The following is a 23,522-nucleotide window of genomic DNA, read 5'->3' on the forward strand; positions in this document are numbered from 1 at the left end:
TGGACGGGGGACGGTACAGGAAGGGAAGGAGGGGGCTTGAGAGGGACCGGAGGGAACGGGGAAGTACGGGGAGGAGTGCCAGCGAGGCGGAGGCGTGGGAGAGCAAGCCGGAGGGAACATAAGGGAGGGAGCCAGGGACCGGATGGGGGAGATCCTACCTACCTACCACCTAGGAGTAGAGAGCGAGCTCAACTGCGATTCCCTGCGTTTCTGACTGCGTTCTGCGTTTACTGTGTTTACTGTGTTTACTGTGTTGCGAATAGATCACCGCGTTCACCTTCAATGAGCACCGTGTTTCCTTCCGGCTCTCTGTGTTTCATCCGGCTTCAACGAGTTTCTATGCGTTCATTCCGAGTCTCTGCGTTGTGGGACGACTCCACCACCCTCCTCTGACCGTGTTACAGTGCCCCTACGAGTGTCTGAGCTTGTACGTCCCCTCCGGGCCCAAATCGTCACATCCCCTTCCCATCCGCTTGCCAACAGCCCCCGCCCGTCGTTTCTACCGACACCATCAATTCCTTCCGGTCTCTTTCCGACCCGGGAGACTCGCAACCTACACAACGGTCTACAATGCTGATGCGCGACCCACTCCGCGACTGACTGCCATATGCAAGGTCCTCGTGTTACGGAAAGCAGCAGCCCCGATCGACGTACAAAGCGGCCACATAAGCAGAAGACCAACTCGCTGTTGGTGCATTCCCCCGTCAACATTGACGATTCGGGCGAGGACAGTAGTTCTTTCAAGCCGGCAGCCGACGAGAAGGACAACGAGAGTGAGGAAGATGTGGGCGAGGTGCATGGATCAGATGATGGGGTGGGTGATGGGAGGCCATTATTGACTTTACTGACGTGCACCCTAGTTGATCATCAAGGACGTTGACCAGCACAGTGGCCGGAAGGGCAAGAAGAAAGTGTTGCCGAAGACTCCCCGTGCGAAGGACACCGTGTCACAGTCGAGCGACGATCCGTTGACGAAGGAGCCCATGAAGAGCTTCCTGCAGCGGGCCCAGCAAGAGCTCCGTGTGTACATCGCGGTCGAGAATGCGTGCCCCCGCAAACGGGGCCAGAGGGTCGAGAAGTTCGACGTGCCTCAAGACATTATCGAGCTGCTGGTCGAGAAGAACGCCCAGTACCAGGCTGATGATTTCCAGGAGACGTTTGTAAGTGTCTACCATGCTACGAGTCATTGGTAGACTGTCATCTTGTGAGCCCCTAGGTCTACAAAGTTGCCACACAGGTCCGGCAGGAGCTGAAGCAGAAAGCCAAACGGGTGGTAGAGAAGGAACTTTTATCAGTCAAGATCTCCGATGTTGGCCTCGACGCGGTTGCTCGCAATGACAAGTTGCAGAAGGCAAAGGAAGCGCGGATTAAATACCTTCGCAACCACAATACGTTCCATTACGGGAACATAGTGATGCCGGACCCGGACGTTTCCCCTGAGGTAAGATTCATGCCTTGTAGTGCTTGACATATTCTGCTAACTGCTATGAGTAAGCTGTGGGACGACCCGGAGCTTGACACGCCTTTCCACAGTGTTGTGATCGCGGAGATCATGGCGCGGCAGTGGTGGCTTGGGCAGCACCCGGAAGCCCTCCGCCGCGAGAACCGATCTCGCTTTGACATCAACGTCAAGCCGCCGTCGAGCAATATGATTGCTCTGACCTGTAGCGCAGTGAGTACCTGAGTTTCTGCATGGATATCAGATAATTCGACACATTGACAGGTTCTAGTCGCATTCGATGAAGCATTGGCCGGCAATTCTACCGTGAACTTCGATGAAAAGACGTATGCTATGGAGTGAGTTATTTAGTGTTCCGCCTTCAGCTGCTAATCACCTTGGTTCTGGCAGGCATGATCACCTGAAAGCTGGCATAGACAAGCTGCGACGACATGCGGATGCAAACAGCAGGATGTACGACGAAGGTGTTGCCGAGCTCGTGAAATCAATGAACAACACTATGGCCTCCAACATCATGTAAGTCATCCCCATTACATCAAACAAATTTGCTAACAAGTGACACAGGGCCTTTGCTGGCATTGCCCACGACAAGAACCGGAGGGACGAGGGCAACGCCGAGGAGCTCGATGATGGCATTGACATGAAGGCAGTTCTCGGCCGATGGGGCAAGAAGAAGGCATCGACGTCCGCTGTCTCGGGTGCACAGGCACAGGCACAGGCAGGGCATGTATTGTACCCCCTCGCTCCAGTCGCGAGCAGCTCCAAGACCAAGTAAGATGTTGTCGTCGGGACACACGGTAAGTAGTCGGAGCCACACAATATCACTCTTATGTGAGACTGACACTATGCCTAGTTCGTGGATCTGTCCTGTACGATAGGATACCGTGTTACCGATCTGACCGTAGGTTGCTGCGGGTTGCTGTGTTAGCCTCGTTGGTGTCTTGTCTCTATACCATCTATGTTGTAGTATCTAGGTGTTGTATCAGTGGGTGTAGGTGCTTGTTCGTGCTGTGCATGTATTACAATTATCAAGAGGATAATTGATGTGCCCTACAACTTGCAAAGAAGATGTGTCGACAGCGAATACTGAGCTGGATTTGGAATGCGGGGTCGAGGAAAACAACAAAGTGATTCTATAGTAAGCCCAACCTGGCTGAGAGCGTGTGGAAGCTACAAAGATTGTTTGGTTGAGCCAGCTCTCAAAGTGATTCAATAAATTGATAGGCTCTCTGAGACATGAACAATGAAATCTAATGCACTTGAGACCGAGGGACTTGTCTTGTAGAGTACTGGGCGCCTATGTCTGCTCGAGAGCTGGTCTGTCCGCTCTACAACTGGTCTCATGGGATCTACAAGTGCTTGGACACCCGGGCAGTTTTTCCTGATGTTCCTAAGCCTACTACTGGGCTCGATGATCTTCCTTCCGACGGTCCTAAGCCTGAACCTTCCTTGTTCCTGAGCCTGAGCCTAACCTTGACGACCTTCCTTAGCCTGAACTTCTGCCTGAGACGAGACCTGAAGCCTGAGATTGCCCGGTGCAACCTAGATACGGAGTCCTGAGAGGTTGTGGTAGGTAACTAACTCCTCCTCCCGCCCCGTCCTCTAAGCCCCCTTCCGCCACCATTCCCATGTTCCTGCCTTGCTGGCACCCGTTCCCCTCTGCCCCTACTCCTTCCGCACCTGTAGATCCCCTTCCGCGAGCCCGCTCTCCTTGTCCATCCACTGCCCCACTGTCTTTGAAGTCCTCGATGCCTGCCGACGTTCCCCCGAACCCCTCGACCATTGTGGTTGCCATCGCGGTGAAAGACCTCGTCGAGGTAACACATCAACTCGTTGATCTCAGGGAACGACCTTGGAGCAGGAAGTGTATCGTTCGCTAGCAGGATGACCCGGCTACGGGACTCGAACAAGAAGCACTGTTCGAAGGTCGGTTTGATGGTTTGAAGGATAGTCTAAGTTCGGAGGCACGTACAATCATCCAACGGACTCCGTGGGCCCAAGCCAGCCACTCTCCGGGACTGTTGGCATTGTATCGCGGTTCGACAAGTCCCTTGGTCTTGAGGACCTCTAGGAGGCGATAATAGCGGGCAGCATACGCTTTGGAAGTTGGGTCGAGGTGCGGCATGTTCGTGTAAGTCAGGCGAACTCCTGCGGCTGTCTCATATCCTCGAGGACTGTCACCGGCTCCGGTTATGACCTTCGCCGTTCGGGGACGGTCGCCCGTTATTCGGAACTTGCGGAAGGCCGAGTTGGGTTCTCTCATGTGTTAGTAGGTCCGGGTCGAGCGCTGTGACAGTCTCCGATTGGCTATTTTCCTTATCACTCTCATTCCTCAGTTCTTGGATTTCTCTTGGCTCTCTTGGTCTTCGGACCGTATTTTCCTGTATATACTCTGGGATTTGTTCCCTTCGAATTTGTTCCCTTCGAATCTCAGAGACCCCCTTACCCTCTCAATCTCACCTCGCACCGGCAAGGTTCGTCAGTCAGCCAGTACTTTCGAAGTCAGCAAGTTAGCCAGTCAGTCAGTACGTTCGAAGCCAGTCAGTCAGTTCGCCAGTACGTTCGCCAGCTCGTAGTTGCCCCGAGAGGCTCTACACTTCTCCTCTTGCTGTCGCTCGCCTTTCTTGTCACCGTTCGTTCGACCCGTCTGTCGAAACCCTCCCTCCTACCTTCAAGGCTTAGTCCTCGTCTCCGAACAGTCTTCGACATCTTCGAAGCTCTCCCACGTTGTTCGGAGTCTTGTCCGTCCTCCTCCTTCTTACCTAGACCACTGTACAGTCCCCCGTACATCTCATAGACGCAGAGGCCTCGCATACCACTGCTCGACCTCACGGTTGGGTTTTTGTGTGGCTTTTGTGTTCTTTTCGGTCGCGTCAACGCGCCGTGGGAGTCATTCACAGTTCGCTACACTGGGCCTGTGGACAAGGACTCACCGTCGTGGAAGCGCACTGACTACGTCGTTCACTGCCGCAATGCCCGACAAGTTGCTCGGAACATGATCGGCAACGAGGACTTCAATGGCCGGTTCGATACGACTCCTTATCAGGAGTACAGCGCCCCTAATACCACACGCTTCTCGAACTCAATGTCGGGGCAATGGGCGTATAGACAAGCAGTGAGTACTGCGTATTACGAAGTGTATCTACTCTCAATGATGCCCTTCACAGACGAAGATTGCGGAGGATCCGGAGAGCCATGGATCGATGTTGTCCCCGATGATCCTCGGCGCTGACAAGACGACTGTATCTGTCGGAACTGGCAATTCAGAGTTCCATCCATTATACATGTCAGTGGGCAATGTCCACAACTCGGTCAGACGTGCACACAAGGATGCAATTATCCCGATCGCTTTCTTGGCGATACCAAAAGGTATGTCTTTTTGCCACAGGCTTCCTTCATCGAAGCGAGGAGATCCGAGCTCATTGACTTCACCACAGCTGCACGAGGCGAAGCCGAGACTGATGAGTTCCGAACGTTCCGCAAACAGCTGTACCACGTGTCAATAGCGCACATCATGTCGCCACTGCGGCCTTATATGGAAACCTACAACGTTGTATGCTGCCCCGACGGTCACTTCCGACGAGTGATATATCAACTCGGGCCGTTCATTGCAGATTATCCCGAGCAAGTCGTCCTATCAGGGATAGTGACCGGGTGGTGCCCGAAGTACACATCTTTCTTCTCTTATTCGTAGTGTTGCTCACCAACTGGTAGGTGTCTCCTTCCTCCCGAAGATCTATACAAAGGTGGAGGAGACCCACGCTGTCGTGATCACACCGAAGAGGTCATCAATACATTCGATGCTGACGAAGTCTGGATTGCATGGGGAATCGACGCGAACATCATAGTATGTCAAGATGATCCAATGTTACAATGATTATGTTAACATCTGCCGCTTTCTAAGCTGTTCACGACGTACTTCCCCCGTGCCGACATCTACGAACTCCTCACCCCTGATCTCCTCCACCAACTCATCAAGGGGACCTTCAAAGACCACCTCGTCGACTGGGTGGAGCAGTATCTTTACCTCGTGCATCCCAAAGTCAAAGCTCGTCGAAGAATGGATGATATAGACCGCAGGTGAGAGCTTCCTAATGTCATCTACCTATCAAATTGCTGATACTATCACTTATCCGAAGGATTGCCGCTGCGCCTCAATTCCCAGGACTTCGCCACTTTCCCGAAGGACATAACTTCAAGCAGTGGACTGGAAACGACTCGAAGGCCTTAATGAAGGTGAGTAAATTGATGCCCTATTCCGACGTCGTTCCGAGAATACAATCTAATGTCCTTGTGTCACGGAAGGTCTACCTTCCCGCCATACAAGGTCATGTGCCGGACAATATGGTTCGCTGCTTTGCGGCATACCTAGACTTCTGTTATCTGGCTCGACGGTCCGCTCATGATGAAGGTTCTCTCGCGGCGATGCAAGAAGCCTTAGATCGCTTCCACCGATATCGTGTCATATTCGAGACTGTTGGCGTACACCCTGAGGGTTTCTCGCTGCCACGACAACATGCCCTCGTCCACTACATTACTGGCATTCGACTTTTCGGTTCGCCCAATGGTATATGCTCGTCGATCACCGAATCTAAACACATCCGTGTGGTCAAGCAGCCATGGCGACGATCGAGTAGGAATAACGCTCTGCTCGAAATGCTTTGCACCAACCAACGCCTCGACAAGCTCAGTGCCGCGCGGTCAGTCTTTGCCAACCGGCACATGCTTGACGGCGACGTCCTCACGGACGCGATGAACGTGGCTTTTGTAACCGAAGATCAGTTCGCTCTTGACAACATCGATGAGCCGGAGGAATAAGCGATGGACGTAAATGGTGCTGTGGAGGGTGTCGTCGAGCTTCCAATGCGACAAGGTAAGTTGAATTCACTCACTTAGTGCAGCTGTGTATTATACTCATACGAGTCTAGTCTATATGCGCCGTGTTGAGGAGCTTGCTGCCGAGTACAAACAGCCAGACCTTCTCGTTTTGCTCCGCCGCTTTCTCTTCGACCAACTGTATGCCACAGATGAAATTGACTCAAGCATGGTGGACCTATCAGAATGTCCGCAATGCCTCGGGAAGATCGCCGTGTAACGGTCAGTGAATGCTACGTTCTTCGCGCCAAGCGAACTCTCTGGTGATCGTGGCATGCACCGGGAGCTCATTCGGTGCAACCCTTCTTGGCGCGGCAACCCGCGTTACGATACAGTCCTCATTGGTGTTGACGCGGATGAGCCCGGCATGAATGGGATGGCTGTCAGTCGGGTCATGGGGCTGATGGCGGTCACATACAGTGGTATACGCTATCCGTGCGCACTGATTGATTGGTTCGACGTCTTAGAGGATCCAAGCGATGTGATTGGCATGTACGTTGTTCAGCCCGAGCTCGATGATGATGAACAGCAGGTATTGTCTATTGTACATTTAGATAGTCTATTTCGTGCTGTTCACCTGATGCCACTGTATGGAGATGCTTCGATACCAGTCGACTTTCATTTCTTGTATAGCCTAGATGCATTTGAATCATTCTATGTAAATAAGTACAGTGACTACCATTCACACGAAACTATATTTTAGTCTTCGTCACTGTTATTTGCATTGATTTGGATCTGTCTGAACCCATCTGAACCTGTCTGATTCCTGAACCTGTCTGAACCTGTCTGAACCTGTCTGACAGAGTCTGACACCTGAAATGCCCTGATGCTCTGAGTGGTGCATCTCAGATGGGCAGATTGTCAGGACTTGCCCAATTTGCTGATGCTCCTCCATGTCCCGAGGCTGTTGCACGCGGGTTGCACGACTCGGAGACCAGTCCAGGTTGCTTGTCACCCACGCAAAGTCAAGCAAATAGTCCCAAAATCGATCTTGCATGTCATTGGATGACAGGTGTGTCTCGTAGTGCGATTGGGAGAGGTCAATGTGGCTGCTGGTGTCGCATTCGAAGTGGTGGCATCCCGTGGAAAGCAGCGCGGCACCAGGCGTACACTCTCGATGCGAACTTGTGACGCCCGATGCTGTTTGAACTTGCTGTTGGGCGCGTCCTCAGGCGGCGTGTTGGGGCCATGTTTTACATGAGTACTTGACTTCGCTGTCGTGACCGCTGGGCAGCGTCAGGCATAAGCTGGCAGCTGGCACTGGCAAGCCGTAGGGAGCGATAAGTCCCACAGAAGCCTGCCCTAAAGTTCCCACCGCCACGTCAACAGTGCGACAGTGTTTCTATCCTAATACCCACCATACTGTTGTGCATCCTACCTCTTCACCACATCACCCAGCTGTACCCCAGTTATTCTGCATGCCTAGCGCAGTGGTGTGTTGATAAATCACCTGCCATGCTCGCCCTTGCGAGTTATGCTCGGAACTTCGGTGTGCGAAGTGTATCAGTGTATCAGGACTGACGGCACGTTTGCAGCATCCCGCCCGACCAGTAACACCTCATCTTCGCTGAGAAGCAGCTCGACCGGGCAGCGCATACACAGGAGGTAGCCAAATGAGCGTGTAGGAGGGTGGGCAAATCGGTGGGCACAGGGCACGGTGCTGTAGCACATAACGCGCACAACGGGTGAGGGTGATTGCCCATAAGGGTGAGTGCACATATACGCGAGCGAGCTCCCTAACGGCAAAGACAGGACGCAGCGGTGCTGTGCAGCACGACGCGCACAGCGACCGCGAGCACCCAGAGCCAATGCTCTGCGTGCAGGCACGGCCGACGGACGGACAGTGGACGAGCGGGCGGACAAGTGGACGAGCGGCGGGAGAGCGAGCGGGCTGGCGACAACACACACGCCGACCGGAAGTGTGCTGGGCTGATGCCCAGCACGCAGACACGGCCGGCGAACGCATACACAGACGGAAACATGGGCACGTGAGTAGGCGGGCAAGCGGAAGCATAGGTGGGTGAGAGGACGGGCAACAGAGAGTGCAGGCGGGCAGGTAGACGAGCAGGCAGGCAGGTGAGTGACAGCACACGCGCGAACCAACCGAATAGGCTGGGACAGTGCACGTCACCACTTACAACACACACCCCCAAGATTCGCTGACAAGCGGGCGAGTGGGCAGATAGGCAGACTTGCAGACAACGCACCGCAGGACAGCATGTGAGCGTGACTAACGAATGGACGCCGCACGCTGTAGATCGTGTGTGAGGAGCGGGGATGTGCGAACATGAGCGAGCAGAGAGGACGGGAGGATGGCGGGTGCAGGCAACAAGCCGAAAGCCGCACAGGTACCAGCGAGGTACTTCAACCTGCCGTCCACCACCAACTGGCGGTGGATTTCTGGGTGCGTCAGTGACACACCGCACTGCATGTCCACCCTCGCATTTGTCATCTTATGTCAGTGGCTCAGTAACTGTGATGTATGCGTACGATGTATATCAGAATCTGTACTATCTGGCATTCGAATATATTTCCTTTTGATACACTAATGTGTCTGTTCGTGTCTGAGGGTCCTAATTGGTGAATGCTCTGTTGGGTCTAACAGTGTCTAAATGTGTCTTGTGTTAGACATGAATCTACTAACTCAACTAATCGTGCCTGAATCATCTAAGCCGCCTAACTGTCTGTATAGGGCATTTTAGATGACATTAGACAAACACATGGATTTGCTGATCTGAGGTTTGTAGGGGAGGAGGGGAGAGGCCTGTGCCGGGGGCGTCCTAGGCGGTATAGTAAGAGAATAGGGTCACTGTCCCGGACGGGGATGGTGGTGGAGCTTGGCAGAGCTTGAGGAGACGGTGTCTCTCAAGTACCACTTGAGGGTGGATTGGCATGTGTCGAAGCGGATGTCGTTGGGAGCAGTTTCCCGGCTGCTCTGCTCAACAGCCGAACGGTGTGGGCCTTACAGCGCATGTTTGTTTCATCCCTTGTGGGTGTTACAAGTCGCCATGTTACGTACATTTCATTTCTTCTTACTTGTTATCTCTAACCACCTCACGTGCATGAGCACCGGTTATGTACTGTACTGCACCCGGACTATCATGTGATAGCTGACTCTTGCTGACTCGTTTCTTCATCATGTTCATCAATCCCTTCGTCAGTGATTACGCATCCTGACTCATGCTTACTGTACATCTTGACTCAGACTCCTCCCCTTGTATATATACCTGTACAGTAGAGGTCGGACTCTTCAGTTCGACCTGGTTAGCAATCGACGCTAGCTTTCTCATACCGCTACTGCTTTGGAACTCGACTAGGACGAAGGGACTCGAGTCCTTCCTAGGTCTAAGAACAGAACTCTCCTTCGAAGTTAGTAGCCTTGTCAAGCTTGCGGCTTGTAGTGTTCCACTCGCCCAGCTTCGCGTAACAGCGGGACCACGAGGAGGTCTGCGCAGGGCATCGTCGACAACGACGACGCCCTCCCGGGGGTATAGTAGTAATGTTCTGCTGTAGTGACCGCTCAATGTCAGACCCGTTGGACGCGAAAGATTCGGAAAGAAACCGGGTAGATCGTCGCATTGTTGAGGAGCTGAACAACTTCGAGGTGCATCTTGGTGAGTGATTCGGCATCATCCCGAGAGCCACGGGCGATCGCAGCAATGATGATAGGAGGTACCGTGACCTTGTGCAAAGGGATTGTCAAGACATAGAAGCTAGCAATCACACGGCGATGGACAAATGTGTCAGTATGATCACACCAAGGACATCTGTGAGACTCGGACATACCTTATCTGCTCTGTCTAGCTTCGCTTAAAGACCTCGTCTAGGTCGTCGGACTCGGAGACCTCGATGATACCGCTGGCAGCACCCAGAATGACACAGGTGCTATCCTTTGATTCTTGCCAGATCGAGAGTGCCGCCTCCAATGATGTATCGTCCCAGGCAAGGGCAACTGGGCCATCATAATCCAGCTGTTGAAGCACAGATGCGGCAGTGTCTATGTCACTTGCCGCGAATCCAGGAAGAAACCGAGAGTTTCACTCTCCACCGACTATCGAAGCGAATGAGAGCTGCACAGGACGGAGTACTAGTAGTATTGGATTCACCATATGCTCCGGAATGCAGGTCCTCCGAAGTGGTGTTGAAACACCTTGTACCCCCGTGGAGAGATCGTTGCGAGATGGTTGACAACGTCCATGAAGATGCGTGGATATACCATGCCATGTAGTGATTTGCCTCTGTATACGCCGGGTCACTTTCGTGACTATGGCCTCTACACATCCAAGGAGTACGTCATAGTCACGATAGTGCCCGGCTACGACACCCTGACTGAATCTGAGCGATGGCGAGCGACCATCATCCTATGAACTTTGCATCAATAAGGCTCCTTTGAACGCTGAACACAGCAACTCACCGTCTCGACTAGTTGACGAAGGCCCTTATATTTGAGGTACAGCTCCCCTAGGTCTTGGCAGCGATAAATGATCATCGGGACAAACTTCATTTTTTCTTCGTCCGGCATAGGTCGATTCAGCCGAACTTGGTATGCATGGACACTGTACAGTCCTAAACACGCGACGCAGGGAGGTGGTTCCTCGTCATCCCCTAAGACGGTCACAAAAATGTGGCAATTGGTAGCAAAGACCGCCCCGACATCCCTCCGGTTCACCCAGTGATAGAGTGTTTGTTCATGGCGGGGCACCATCTGCCGTCGCCTGTCCGATAGCAAGGCCCAGCATGCTTTCTTCTTTTTGAGTCTGAAGAGTTCCTGTGCGATGTTCATGCGGGAAGGTGCGCTGCCCCCAGGTGTGCTCGTTCGATGAAGATCGCATGCTACCTTCTTGTTGGACTTGTGCGTCAGGCCTGGACACGGGAGCTTTCGGATAGGCGAGCCCACTCAGCGGATATGCCAATGAGACCTGGCTAACCGACGATGCACAAGCCGCGGGCTCATTGGCACACCGACGTCGGCCGATGGGCGTCGTCTGGGCTTGGTGCTGGGACAGCCGGCGGTCGGCTGGTACGATAGTCATTGGATCGGCCGATGGCCTATTAAGCGTTGACGGTACTAATGTGTACATATGGCGCCTCTATCCCTTACTATGAGCATTGGCGATCCTCCCCGGCTGAACCCATGCGCATCGGGTGTTTGAGGGCTGTATATTTATGGCGTGCCGCGGCGTCCCCCCTTCTCAGATCTACCCGTGCGCAAACGACGTTCGTACACAGAATCATTATTGAGCATTGAAGGTCGGATAAACCGAGTACCATCGGCAATCCGGCATTGGCCGATCAACCTCTTGTGCTGAGGTGACCACGGGTGCATCCGAGATGGGCAGGCTCGATTAGAATTAGCAGCCCAAGTGGGCACGCTCAAAACTCATAAGAGAGCATGCCTCGCAGGCCACCGAACACCGGCCGAGCGCAGCCGCAGTGTTGATCGACCGCCCAACGTCGGCTATGCCAATGGTCCTCGGGGAGCGGGCGTCGGCTAGTTGCGATGTCATTCGCTAGCCGACATTGGCTGCGCCAGTGCGAAATGGCGCAGCCAATGTCACGTTGGTGGCCGGCGCTTTCTCACTGCCCGTTTTGAACGGGCTTCGTCGTGCTGCGAACAGAGCGTGTGACCGATTGCGATGGGGACGTAACCGAGACAGGGCCCGCGTTGCCGCAGGCGGTGACGGCGGGCGGCGGGGCGATCCACAGCGCAGCGAGGGAGCGCCCATTTGGCGCCCCAGCCATCCCGCGAGCGATCCGCCGCCCCGCCGGTGTTTTACTGCCTGTGGGCCGATGTTTGCCGCACCAATGGCATTCCAGTTTGCGCGATCCCGCGCAAAGAATGGCGGGTTCGACTCCCCCGCGAGCACCGCGCGGCCGCGCAGTGCAATGCGCCGCAACCGCGCGCAATTTGAAACCCTTGATTTTCCCGTGGATCCATCATACCTGTCGATCGGGAAACACGTAATCGTGAGTACCCTGGGGCTGCGCGCCTCCTCATTCTACCACTTAAACTTGCAGGGCGACCGCCGCTTCTCCCACGTCCCCAACGCAACATCTCGCCCGTGACCGACTCCTCGAGCTCAGCCCCCGCCTCCCCTCGTCTTGCCCCACGCGGCGCTCGTATCCGTCCATCGCTCCACCCCGTCTCGCACGATACCGCCCCGCTTTCCGCCCCGCTTGCTCTGGCCGCCGCCACTTCGATAGCTCCTGCGGCCGGCCACGCCGACACCCCAGGGACTCCCGCCACTGACGTCGCTCACTCCGCGCGTGGAGTCGCACCGGCTGCGGGCGCTGAGCTCCGCCGAAACCCCGCAATCCGTCGGTCCGCGCGGCGCGCACCCCCGCAATGCCCGCCGCCGCCTGCATACGAGACGGCGGCTCTCCCGTTGGATCCACTCGCGCCGCCTTTCTACGTCCGGCCCAGCGAGGATGCGCCTGCCATGCCCCGCTCGCTCGCGCCTCACGACGCATTGGCTAGCATACGGTGGATCGTCGAGGACATGAAGCCTCACCCGTGGTACGTTGCCTTTTTTTTTCATTCTAGGTTCCATTACTGAATCTTTCAGGGTGCACTACGAGGCGTACGTGAATCGCACCGGCCTGTTAGTGACGGCGTCGAAGGTGTCGAGCGCGCCGCAGGGCGCTCCTTTAGTATGGTACATGGCAGTTTGGGCGTCGACGGAGCAGCAGGCGATGGACTTAGAGCGGTACGTGGAGGATCTGTTCGAGGAAGACGGGCGGGATGTTATTTGAGGTGGGCGCCGCCCACATTACTATCCCGTAGTACTACTACACACGTTCTGGCTACACCACTACATATATTCAGTGTTTGCGACACTCAGCTCGCTTTCTCCCAGTCGACTTGTCACTTAGGCAATGCGCTCGCTGCGAAAGAAAGCCCGGCCGACCCGGGTAGATGTCTTCATCATGGCCAATCCGCCACGCAATCCGCGCATGAAATGCCCGCCTCTTGCAAGGGCCTGGCGCCGCGCACGTAGACGCGCCCTAGTACAAGCTGCGTACAGCCGCTCGGTTTCTTTTGTAGCCGACGGTCGGCCAATCAACGGATGTGGGTTGTGTACAAAGTGTCGGCCGCCGTCGGCTGGCCCTATACCATTGGTGGTTTCGGCACGTCGGTTACTCTATGATTATAGGGCAAAGACGCTGCCTGGTGTGGATAGGCTTGGGTTTCGCGGGACGTGCATTGCTAGCGAACGTCTTCTGTAGTGAGATGTTTGATCGCCCAGACGCAGCATTGCGTAGACACTTTTTCGTAGCACGATGAGTCTTCCCATTCTTGATTTCGTAAGGTACACGCATAGTCAACCACTCCGCACATGCCGAGCACCGTACTGCTAGAATGTCGTTCGCCTTGAACTCGGCATGGGTGTCGTCCACACGGACCCTGTCTCGAAACGACTGTAGCTTGCTGTAATTGATTTTGAAAGTCCCATCGTGAACACGATTGCGCAGGGCTTTCTGCTTCGACCACGATGATGATGTTTTCGTGCCACGCTTCGACTCTGCCCTGCCTTGACGCGAAGCCTGAAGGGAAGAGTCGGCAGAGTCTGACGCGCTCTCCGTAGACGGCATCCGCTGAGATGATGCGCCTCCTGTGGTACGTCTCACCTGCTGTTTCTGGCGCTGATCGGCTTTGGATCGAGCATCCTGGGAGTCCTAATCACCCTCTGACGAGTCAGCGACAGCTTGAGCGAGTGCAGCAGAAGCCCTAGCCTTCGTCGCAGTAGTGGGTGTACATGGAGGCTTTAGTGTAGAGGTCGATGACGTCTTCTCGTGTTTGCGCTTGCCGAGTCGGGTCCCAGACGACGTGGAAGGGAAGGTGGTAGAGTCGACTGATGAAGGTATGATAGCAGGGTCCGAGTCACAGACGTCACCGTCTGTGTCCGTCGCAGCATTTCTGACGGATCCTGAAGATGACCAAGCATCGGTGAGATACAAGGAGACTCAGAACAGGATCATGCACATACCTCGCTAGCATTTTGCAGCGCTTCGGAAAGCCGAAGATACCACTCCATTCGATGCTGGGCTGATGTCGATTGTGTCCATGGTTCTTAATGAAGAAGCTTTGCGGCGATAAGACTATAACAAACGATCCCACATGAGTCGCAGTCTGCCTGTCTCGGGGCATACCAAGAGGGCGAAGGCGACACGATGAGTGATTTTGCGACAAGGTCAGAGCACAGATGACCCAGCCACCACTCAAGAAGTTTGATCGTTTTGTTCGGCGGTTTGGCGGCAGCATTCTTAGAGTCGCAGTACGTATAGGTATACGTAGGGAGTGATATGACAAGAACCGTCCAGCGGGAGTTGTGTACGAACAGGGTGAACACGAGTTCTTCAACTTGAATAGGCAGAGCACGACGCGAGTACGGCTGTTCTCTGAGAGTCGTCGGGAGATGAGAATCCAGCCCAGCATTAACCATGTCACCGTTGACCCACTGATCGGAAAGGAGGGATGCCAGGTCTTCGGTGGTCAATAGCACTGGGGCTACTAAAGCCGGGGACAGTCGAATCCCAAGCCACACTCGTCCATGTCTCCCTGCGCTCTTCCAGTCAGCGAGCATCACGCAGCTTCGATTGCCGTCGGCTACACGGTTGAGCCATGCAGACGCTCGGAGCCACTTCTTGTGTTTCCGCTCTGACGTCTCGAGTTCGCCCAGGAGGGCTTCGACCCAAAGTGGGTATCACCCAGAAACGTCGGAAGGGAGGTATGTTGAACGAGCCCCACTAAGCCAGGCATCGTTGAAGATCTGGCGTAGGCTGCTGACCTGCTCGACAGCACTCATGATATGCTGTAGGGCCTCCTCATCGAGCATAAAGTCATTGTCTTGGACCAAGACAGAGGGTAAGTCTTGGCTGAAACGCACCCCGACCGAGGCGGAAGTGGTAGGTGGCCGCAGCGGAGGTTGAAAGCAAAGAAGTGCATCGACGGTGAGGGATGTTTTCGGAATGAATGTGGATCGCAGGCTCTGCGGGATCGTACGCGCATGATCCCTGGCGTGGCGAACGTGAACCGGAATCCCGTTGCTCCGTGTTTTGCCGATACCGAGCCATTCTTCCGCGTGAAACGACGCGAGGCTGTTGATAGCTGAAGAAGAGGCAGCCGTTTCCTGGCCGCTGGCGCGATCCCCATGGGTAGGCGTGCACGACAAGATATCTGACCCGCCGTCCTCATTGGGCACTGGTAAGACATTCGTATCAAGTTATGGTGGGTGGTACGAATATCGGCAGCATACCGTGGCAAGAGCATTCGCTTGGTTTTCGTATGAATGGAGACCGACAGTCAACAATAGACGGTAGCCTCATGGTAATATCCTCGTCGTTCGCGTCGCTTTGCATCATGCAAGAAATCTCAAGACAATGTTGCAGGATAGCAGACGGACGTACGTGCACTTCGTCCTCTGGCAACTTCGTCTTTAGTTCGCCCCCGCCCTTCGTCGTGCATCAATCCCGCCCGCATGGTCATCGCTACTCACCAGGATTCACCGACACCATCATCAGTCATGGAATAAACCACTTGAAACCCGAAGTATGACTTGCCTTTCTCCGCAGCTGCTTGGCCCTGTATGGTAGTCTTCGTCTACACTGAATCTTCTTCTTTGATATTGACGGATTCGCCGAGCTCCGTGTCATCTATAGAGGAATCGGTGTACCGAAGTTAGCTGCATTTACTAGTAGTACGGCGTGAACTTCACCTAGGATGCTTTCCCCACCGAAAATTGACAGCGACCACAAGGTTGCCTATGTCCGCATGCCGATAGGACATGCGGACACGACAGCCTGTACGGCCACATATGGATCGGAGCTCGGCCGCACCAGGATCGACATAGGCACCCTATTTGGGCGGGTTATGGCCGCCCCAGGATCGGACCTATAAGCGCCTTGTCCGGGTTTCCACTGAAACCCGCCCGTATCAGACCTACTCAACTCGATGGGTGTTGCTGGTCTGTGGGATGTACGTGCTTCTTCTTGCAACCTCTAGATGGTGGGAATGTTGACAATCGGGTAGATTCTCCGTCCGGCGGGAGACACGCGTTCTCTTACCCATCTAGCTGTCGTCGACGGCTTCGAGGCCAACCCAGACGGAGTGCGCGGTTTCCGTGTCGGCATTGACGCAAGCATCTGGTTCTATCATGCAGCGCATGGCGGGCGGGCAGGGGAGAACCCCGAACTTCGAACACTGTTCTTCAGATGCACCAGGCTCATGAGTGCCCCATTTCTACCGCTCTTTGTATTCGACGGACCAAAGAGGCCCGAAACCAAGCGCGGCAACAGGATCAGTGGGAAAAACCATTGGATGATACAAGGCATGCAAGAGATCATCAACGCATTTGGTTTTGAGTGGTGCATGGTGGGTAGCATCCCTACTACGTTTCAACTCACTGCATATATCAACGCGCTTTGGCTGATAGGCACCTGGAGAAGCGGAGGCAGAGCTCGCTTATTTGAATCACATCGGTGTCATTGACGCTGTGTACACCGACGATGTGGATGCATTCCTTTTTGGAGCGAAGATGATTGTCCGGAAGTGAGTGGTTCTCCCACTAATTTACGTGCATATCGGTCTAGGTAGCAAGTCTGGAAACTGTCTACTCTATCTCTGTTATGAGCTGAGTACTTGCAGTTGGATGCCCTCAGGGAACCATCGCCATAATTTGCGCATGCAAATTCGCATGTCCCGTTACATTCTTCCCACTTTCATAGTCTCGCCGCAAATACTCCACGTGTTTGTGTCGAACCTACCCACTTTCGTATCGCCCATCTCTTATAGCATCCCTAGACCTTGATACTGATGATTTCTGTTTGGTAGTCCAAGCACGACACTGTATGGTAACGCGCGCATGCCCTCAAAAATAGTGCGGGCGTCGAAGACGGCAATCACGTTGCGACGTACACCTCGCACGCAATACTTACGCACCCCTCAATTGAGCTCACACATGGCGGACTAATCCTCATGGGCATCCTCTGTGGGGGCGACTACCATCCCGCCGGTCTCATCGGGTGTGGTTCCACGATTGCGCACGGGCTCGCACGTTGCGGTTTCGGCGATAGCCTTTACAACGCAGCGCGCACACTACCGCGCTCGGAGCTCCGTGCCTTCCTACGCGTATGGGTCGAGGAAGTGCGCATTGAGCTCCACACAAATGCGCGTGGAATCCTCAGCAAGAAGTACACTGCGCTGGCGAAGAAGATCCCTGAGGACTTTCCCGACATCGATGTCCTATTATCGTACACAAACCCTGTCACGTCCGAGTCGGAGGCAGCTTCCAAAGGCCGCGTGCCGAAGATCACGATGCTTGACTGGGAGAAAGAGCCTGACCTAGGAAAGATTGCTGGCTTGTGCGAAATGTACTTCGAATGGGGCGTCAAGGAGACCATCATGAAGCGTTTTCGCACAATCCTTTGGCCTGCTGTAGTGCTGCGGATACTCAGACGCGTCGCGTTGTCGGAGGACATGCGCACTATGTCTCAGGCAGCCCGCTCAGTGTTGCTCCATCCTGCCACCCCTACGAGGAAAGACAAGAATAGGGAGCGCCATGTGCCTGGGACGCCGTCGTCGATTATCACGAAGCATTTCTCCTCGCTCCACCTGAGCTCGCCTAAACGCGCCGGACGTACCGACTGCGACACCGAGGATGAAGGCGACGAAGACAAGCTCATCGTCAAGATCCACTCGTCTCGGCAACATACATCCACAGATAATGTTCTCGAGTATCGTATCGAGGTTGCCCCTGTACATCTCGTTCGACTATCTGAATCCGGGCTGAGGGGTCTCCGTACTGCATTGGCAACGGGGTTGGACAGCGGCTCAAACGTGCTAGAAGGAGACGAATCGGACGGCGTTGTTCAAGGAAAGAAGCGTTTACCGAAACCGCCACCCAATCCTAAGGATCACCTCAGGATCTGGATGCCCGCGTGCATGATACGCATCGCGCGGCCGGACCTTGTGGAGGGATTCGAAAGAATCCAGGAGATGCGTACGACCGAAAAGGTGGCAGTGAACGCTCGTAGCACCGCACGTGGTTCCAAGGTCAAACGGAGCAACGCCTTCGGTCAAAGGCAAAGGCAGGGAAGGATGTCGCGGTGTTAGGCTTGGAGTACGAAGAAGAGAGTTCAGACGGGTCTCCGACTCCAACCAGACCGACGCCAAACGCCTGCGCCGCCAAGGGAAAACCAGCTATCATGGCTCCAGTCCCTGAACAAACCGGCAGCATCAAGGTGTTCTCCGGAGTCGTTGAACAGCCCGTGCGTATGAGCAGTAAACCAAACAAGGCGAAGTCAACCACCATCAGCACCCCGACAGTGACATCGACGACGACAGACAGGCGTCTGCGGTATTATTCGCAGCCGATAGTGCGAATCGGAACATTCGTCGTCTGCATGCAAAGCGATCGTGGACCCGCGGCCAGTCTCCGGCCGGCACGCACAATGACCCAGCTAACGACGACGGGCCACTCCAGAAATCCCCCCGCAAATCTCAGAAGCATACATCGCCACGTAAACAGGGCACATCACGGCCGAGGTCCCTCATATCCGTCTCATCGTCCAGTGAAGGTGATCAGTTTGCAGTTGTGTCCTTTCCCCTCGGGCCGTCGCCAGTGCGCCAGCCTCCTGCCACGAAAGCGCCATCCTCATCGCCGTCGCGGCGCAAACACTTCTCTGATGTGTCGACGATATCTATATCAAGTGACTCGGAGCCGGAGAACGCTCGAAAGCCCAAGACAGCCTCACCCCTGCTGGTGAGACATACAGAAGTGACAGCGCCGAAAGCGTCAGTAGGCCACACTGGTACGTCGGCGAGATCTAGAACGAGACCCACTGGGAGACCCTTGGTACGAGAACGAGTAGTAGCGGATCCTAACGAAATCATCGATCTTACGTGATACACGGCCAGCTCTACACTCGTGTAACCAGTAGTCTGTCGAGTTACGATAGTATAATCCGAATAAACTAACTTCTTGCTACACATATGCATCCATCGCCGAAAGTGCATCCTAGCGACCGTTAACGAGCTTGAATCATAATGCTTGACTTCCTTATCATTTTTGTCTGTGTGATGCACAGATTGTCGGTCATTATCTCGGACTCCTTGACCAAGTTGGGGCCTGAAAATATGCTACCCAAGGCTCCATGACAGCGGTAGCGCCATTCGTCCGACGCACTGTTAGCCGGTCAGACATGGTAAGATATAATGATTTAGCCAGATGTTCGTCGTGAACGTTGTCCGCCTGAGACATTGTTGCTCCCTGCGCAGGTCGACGAGCCTACTATGATCACATATCCACGACCGACTGTTAGGAGCCTGTTGGATCCCAACAGTCGGATGGCACTCGAGACGCACTATCTTAGGCAGGCCTAAGCTATTTCGAATAATGTAAGGACTGGGACTGGCCACAAGCAAGGTGCCTGCGGGCATGTAGTACTAGTAATCTCCCTAAGCAGACGTAGACAATCCCTTCAACATTCGTGCCTCAGAATCTCCTTGCCTGACCGTAGTAGGCACTTAATGTAGAACACGACGTAATACATGTGTTTAGGCCGAGCCAAGGAGCATGCCCGTAGGAGCAGCGGAGATGGGGACAGGAGTACATGGTCCCGTCAACCATAGGGCGACGACGCGGAAAGACTGAGTAATCGCGGCAATGGTCAAGACATGGCTGTCATGTACCATCGAGACAGCTACACTGGTGCAGCATCGACAGGGAAACCGAATGTTTTCGGACGCCAGGTGATTACAATAATAATACAATTCAACGCACGTCTAGTCATACCACCGCTCACGCAGTCGCTCCTTCCTCACCATGAATTTCGTGATGACGATGGCGAGTGCTAGCCCGGCCACAGTCAAGACAAGCTGAACCTTGTTGAAGCTCTCACTCAGCACGACGAACGCATATGACGGTGCAATTCGCGTGACGACAATGTCGCACGGTTACCTGGAACCTTGCCGAGGGATGCAATGTGCCTATGGAGAGGTTGTCTTCGCCGGGAGCGAAGCCAAACGTCCAGGTGATGTTGGTTATATGCTTGTCGGTGGAGTCGACCTCGGACGAGGTTCTGTGTCCGGAGAATCGACGCTGGCCGGAAGCACCGTTACGAAGGGAGAAGATGGATGGGACGAGTTGACAGAGGCTTCCTTGATTTCTTCCGTTTCGAAGATAGACGTGCGCCTGGCTCTGTGCTCAGTATGATAGGTACCATAGGTTGCGAAACTGCACGAACTCATCTAGCATGACGACGGGTTCTTGGGAGCCGCTGCGGAGCAAGTACACTTCAATGACGGGCCAGGCAATGATGTCGAATCCATCAGCAGATACCAGCACGCCTCTTGCATGTTCGCCCGCCAGCGCGTCCACATGGAAGAGGGTCATGCCCACAAGACACTTCAATCGTCCCATAGGTCAGCGCCAGCTCCAGCCATCAGCTCCGAGACACGCTGCCCGCCTTCCTCTGAGTGACCAACACGACCTGCGGCGCATCTCCATCGCCCACCGTTCACCGCGCCGTCCGCAGAGTCGATGCCATACAGCTTCCGGTGCGTCATCGCGGCGAGGACGATTTGCGGAATCCGAACACGAAGATCTGTGCGGAGTTATTGCGGAAGTCTATCAGGGTTCCGGTTAACGACGTACCTGCGCGTCGGACGATTCTCAGACGAGACGGTTGCCAAACGACTCTTCCTCGTGTGCCACATGGGAGGTGGGAAGCACCTCCGGCTTCATCGAGACGTTTGTGCCGAAGCCGGCCCTGCGAACGACGCGATGAACGACACACGGTTGTAGTAAAGGGACTCGTGACGGAGGCCGCGCGGGACTGGGTGCGGGCCATGGGGGCACCCGAGTGGGCGGGGAGATGGAAGCCTGCGCCATTGCGGCGTTGTGGCGGTTGCAAAAACTCTTGAAAATGGTGGCCTTCATGACGAACTCAATCCGGTCGAGAGGGACGAACCAGACGATGTCCTGCAGACGCGTAGGTTAGAAGGTGTCGAGGACCATGATATGATCGAAGACGTAACCAGACCCAAACGGCACTTATCGACCCTGCCTACCATACAAACCTGAGCAGACCGCGACCAGACATCGTCGGGACTGACGCACCGGAGGACCATACATGAGAGAACCCTTCGGAGGCTTGATGCCAGGCGCCTTGAGCCCGTCCGCTCGCTCCACGAGCAGGACAATCGCCTCAATTAGCCCCTCGATCTGCTTCTCCAGCCCTCGATGTCAGCGTAGGTCCCGCCGGCCGCCCATCCACCTCTATCGCCCTTCACCCGCGAGCTGCCGGGAGCGTGTCAGGCACCAGATACGAATCCTTATTGGTGCCAACGGGATCGCCGGGTCTGAGATTCTCGGGCGGGACGAGGTCGGTGAGCGGGAAGAAGACGGTTTGTTGTGTCGAGGGCTTGATGACGGCGAATCTCCCCTTGCGCATAGAGTCAAGGTCTCGGTTCGCGCTGCCGTCCTCAGTTTCAGAATTCACGTCCAGAATCTGCTTCTGTTAGCTGGTAGCCTTACTAAGGTGACTGAGCGGGCGTACCTCGACTATATTCGCCACAAGGTAAGGCAAGACCTTGTCCTGCGTGATCTTCTCCCCATTGTCCCGAATCTTCTCCTTCGTGGCATTCTGCTCTTGTTGCAGACGTAACGTCTCCGAGGGCATCACCTGCAGGTTCCCTGGGCGTCGGGCTCTACACGCGAAATCTGTGTGGACGGACCTTCAAGTCATTGTCGGTGAGCCGAACTCGTGTACGGATGCTCAAAGATATGATCTCCTCGGGGATGTCCTCCCATGTCTCTTCAGCAGGCCGGTCCGGAGTAACGTCCACAGCGTCCTGCGGTGCTTCTGAGGACGATGGTGTGAACTCTGGTGCCTTCTCATTGCTGCTGCCTGGCGGCGGGTTTAGAGATTGTGTCGAAGCCATGATGGTAAGGAGAGAAGGTGAAGGGCGGCCGTCGCAAAGGATTGATCGTGAGGGAAGCAAGGAGGAGCGGAGGAGACGTGTACGGGACGTGCGTTCAGAGTAACGGGGCACGTGTCCCTGGTTTGCTGCCACTCCCGTTACGAAGGGGTGAATGTCGTGGTCGCCAACGCCGTCTTGCGCGCGACGATCCCGTCGGCCGCTGTTACACGGATGTGCCGCCTGCCAAGAAGCAGAAACTGCGAGACGACTACCACCGGCTTTACCGCGTGCGGTCACCGCTCCTCAACTGCCTACACCTGCTCGCCTTGCTCATCGCCTGCCTACACCTGCTCGCTTACCCTCTCGTTCGGCGGTCCTCGCGCGAAGAGGACCACTACCCGTTCCTGATAACATCTCAGACGCGTCGTGGCCCGAGCCACGCATGGCAGCCTGCGCGGACGCTGGTGCATGGTGAGCACTACAGTGACACGGAACCGCAGCGTACCCTGACGCTTCTGCAGTCCAAAGCCACGTTGATCCCTGTGGACATACACCATGTCGTCTCACTCACAGCTTTCCCCTCGACGTCTGGGAGTCCGTCCTTGCTTGCCTCTGGAACGGCCACCGCTCGCCCGCTTTCTTTCCCCGTCGTTCGGCACTCCGTCCCCAACAATGTCCGCACCGCCCACTCACCCAGCTATTCCGAGAACTGCCGCTTCGCAAGCTTCACAAAACGGGTGATGGACTCGCACGTGGCGCTCTCGATGCGATCCTCCACATGTCGCTGAACCTCGCGCGCGATGCTCCCCGCGATCCCGGCTGCACGAGATTGAGAGCCTGAGGATCAACTTTGGCGGGGTATGTTCGAGACGGACAAGGATGCGCAGGAGATACTCCTCACCTACTTCCACCTCCTCAAGTTTCTCCGCATAAAGAACATCTGCTTCGACGGGATGGACCTCTGGTGCGTCCTATGCGCGTGCTCCAAGCTTCGCGGGCTCACTCTGTGCCCTGCGATCGTTGTTATTACCGGATTTTACGCCGGACCTGCTGCTATAGCCCCGCTGCACCATGACGGGCTCTTGGCCTTGCGCAACCTCGAGTAGGATGGAGGCTCGGCGCGAAATACGTCCCTAGCCTGTTCAGGGCAGGTGGTCCGTCCCACCACCTTTCGTTCGCCTGATCTGGGCGGTTCTCGTTCAGAAACAGTCGGTCCTCGATTCCACACACACACCCCACACCGTAAGTGTATAGGAATTCAACCTG

At 55.0% G+C, this 23,522-nt stretch overlaps 6 protein-coding genes across 6 annotated transcripts; 3 read left to right on the forward strand and 3 right to left on the reverse strand.

Moving 5' to 3' along the window:
• Positions 1 to 607: 607 nt before the first annotated feature.
• Positions 608 to 2,234, forward strand: B0H18DRAFT_1129018 (uncharacterized protein; the record flags this gene model as incomplete). Its single annotated transcript, XM_048035383.1, has 7 exons — positions 608 to 814; positions 861 to 1,160; positions 1,217 to 1,441; positions 1,496 to 1,672; positions 1,724 to 1,797; positions 1,850 to 1,975; positions 2,024 to 2,234. 7 exons carry the CDS (start codon positions 608 to 610, stop codon positions 2,232 to 2,234), a joined length of 1,320 nt encoding a protein of 439 aa, XP_047884856.1.
• Positions 2,235 to 3,651: 1,417 nt separating this feature from the next.
• B0H18DRAFT_1089328 (uncharacterized protein) lies at positions 3,652 to 7,037 on the forward strand (the record flags this gene model as incomplete). Its single annotated transcript, XM_048032258.1, has 12 exons — positions 3,652 to 3,724; positions 4,360 to 4,574; positions 4,627 to 4,828; positions 4,897 to 5,125; positions 5,174 to 5,306; positions 5,364 to 5,539; positions 5,599 to 5,695; positions 5,765 to 6,240; positions 6,279 to 6,286; positions 6,388 to 6,522; positions 6,562 to 6,871; positions 6,893 to 7,037. 12 exons carry the CDS (start codon positions 3,652 to 3,654, stop codon positions 7,035 to 7,037), a joined length of 2,199 nt encoding a protein of 732 aa, XP_047884857.1.
• Positions 7,038 to 10,581: 3,544 nt separating this feature from the next.
• On the reverse strand, positions 10,582 to 11,159 carry B0H18DRAFT_854655 (uncharacterized protein; the record flags this gene model as incomplete). Its single annotated transcript, XM_048039638.1, has 2 exons — positions 10,582 to 10,695; positions 10,749 to 11,159. Coding segments are annotated over 2 exons (525 nt in total), but the record flags the coding sequence as incomplete, so codon positions are not given.
• Positions 11,160 to 14,011: 2,852 nt separating this feature from the next.
• Positions 14,012 to 15,860, reverse strand: B0H18DRAFT_962449 (uncharacterized protein; the record flags this gene model as incomplete). The annotated part of the gene is made up of 6 exons (XM_048043108.1): positions 14,012 to 14,252; positions 14,323 to 14,418; positions 14,486 to 15,020; positions 15,084 to 15,536; positions 15,592 to 15,686; positions 15,832 to 15,860. The coding sequence occupies 6 exons, from the start codon at positions 15,858 to 15,860 to the stop codon at positions 14,012 to 14,014; spliced, it is 1,449 nt and encodes a 482-aa protein (XP_047884859.1).
• A 426-nt stretch (positions 15,861 to 16,286) lies between these two features.
• B0H18DRAFT_1129021 (PIN domain-like protein) lies at positions 16,287 to 18,446 on the forward strand (the record flags this gene model as incomplete). The annotated part of the gene is made up of 4 exons (XM_048035384.1): positions 16,287 to 16,310; positions 16,365 to 16,706; positions 16,768 to 16,883; positions 17,213 to 18,446. The coding sequence occupies 4 exons, from the start codon at positions 16,287 to 16,289 to the stop codon at positions 18,444 to 18,446; spliced, it is 1,716 nt and encodes a 571-aa protein (XP_047884860.1).
• Positions 18,447 to 20,375: 1,929 nt separating this feature from the next.
• B0H18DRAFT_1129022 (uncharacterized protein) lies at positions 20,376 to 22,277 on the reverse strand (the record flags this gene model as incomplete). The annotated part of the gene is made up of 10 exons (XM_048035385.1): positions 20,376 to 20,526; positions 20,579 to 20,739; positions 20,820 to 20,938; positions 21,018 to 21,315; positions 21,377 to 21,400; positions 21,454 to 21,572; positions 21,627 to 21,633; positions 21,683 to 21,844; positions 21,893 to 22,018; positions 22,071 to 22,277. 10 exons carry the CDS (start codon positions 22,275 to 22,277, stop codon positions 20,376 to 20,378), a joined length of 1,374 nt encoding a protein of 457 aa, XP_047884861.1.
• Positions 22,278 to 23,522: the final 1,245 nt, after the last annotated feature.

This window comes from Fomitopsis serialis (genome assembly GCF_022376445.1).
Source record: "Fomitopsis serialis strain Sig1Antser10 chromosome Unknown B0H18scaffold_358, whole genome shotgun sequence".
In the NCBI taxonomy this organism is placed as follows: domain Eukaryota; kingdom Fungi; phylum Basidiomycota; class Agaricomycetes; order Polyporales; family Fomitopsidaceae; genus Fomitopsis; species Fomitopsis serialis.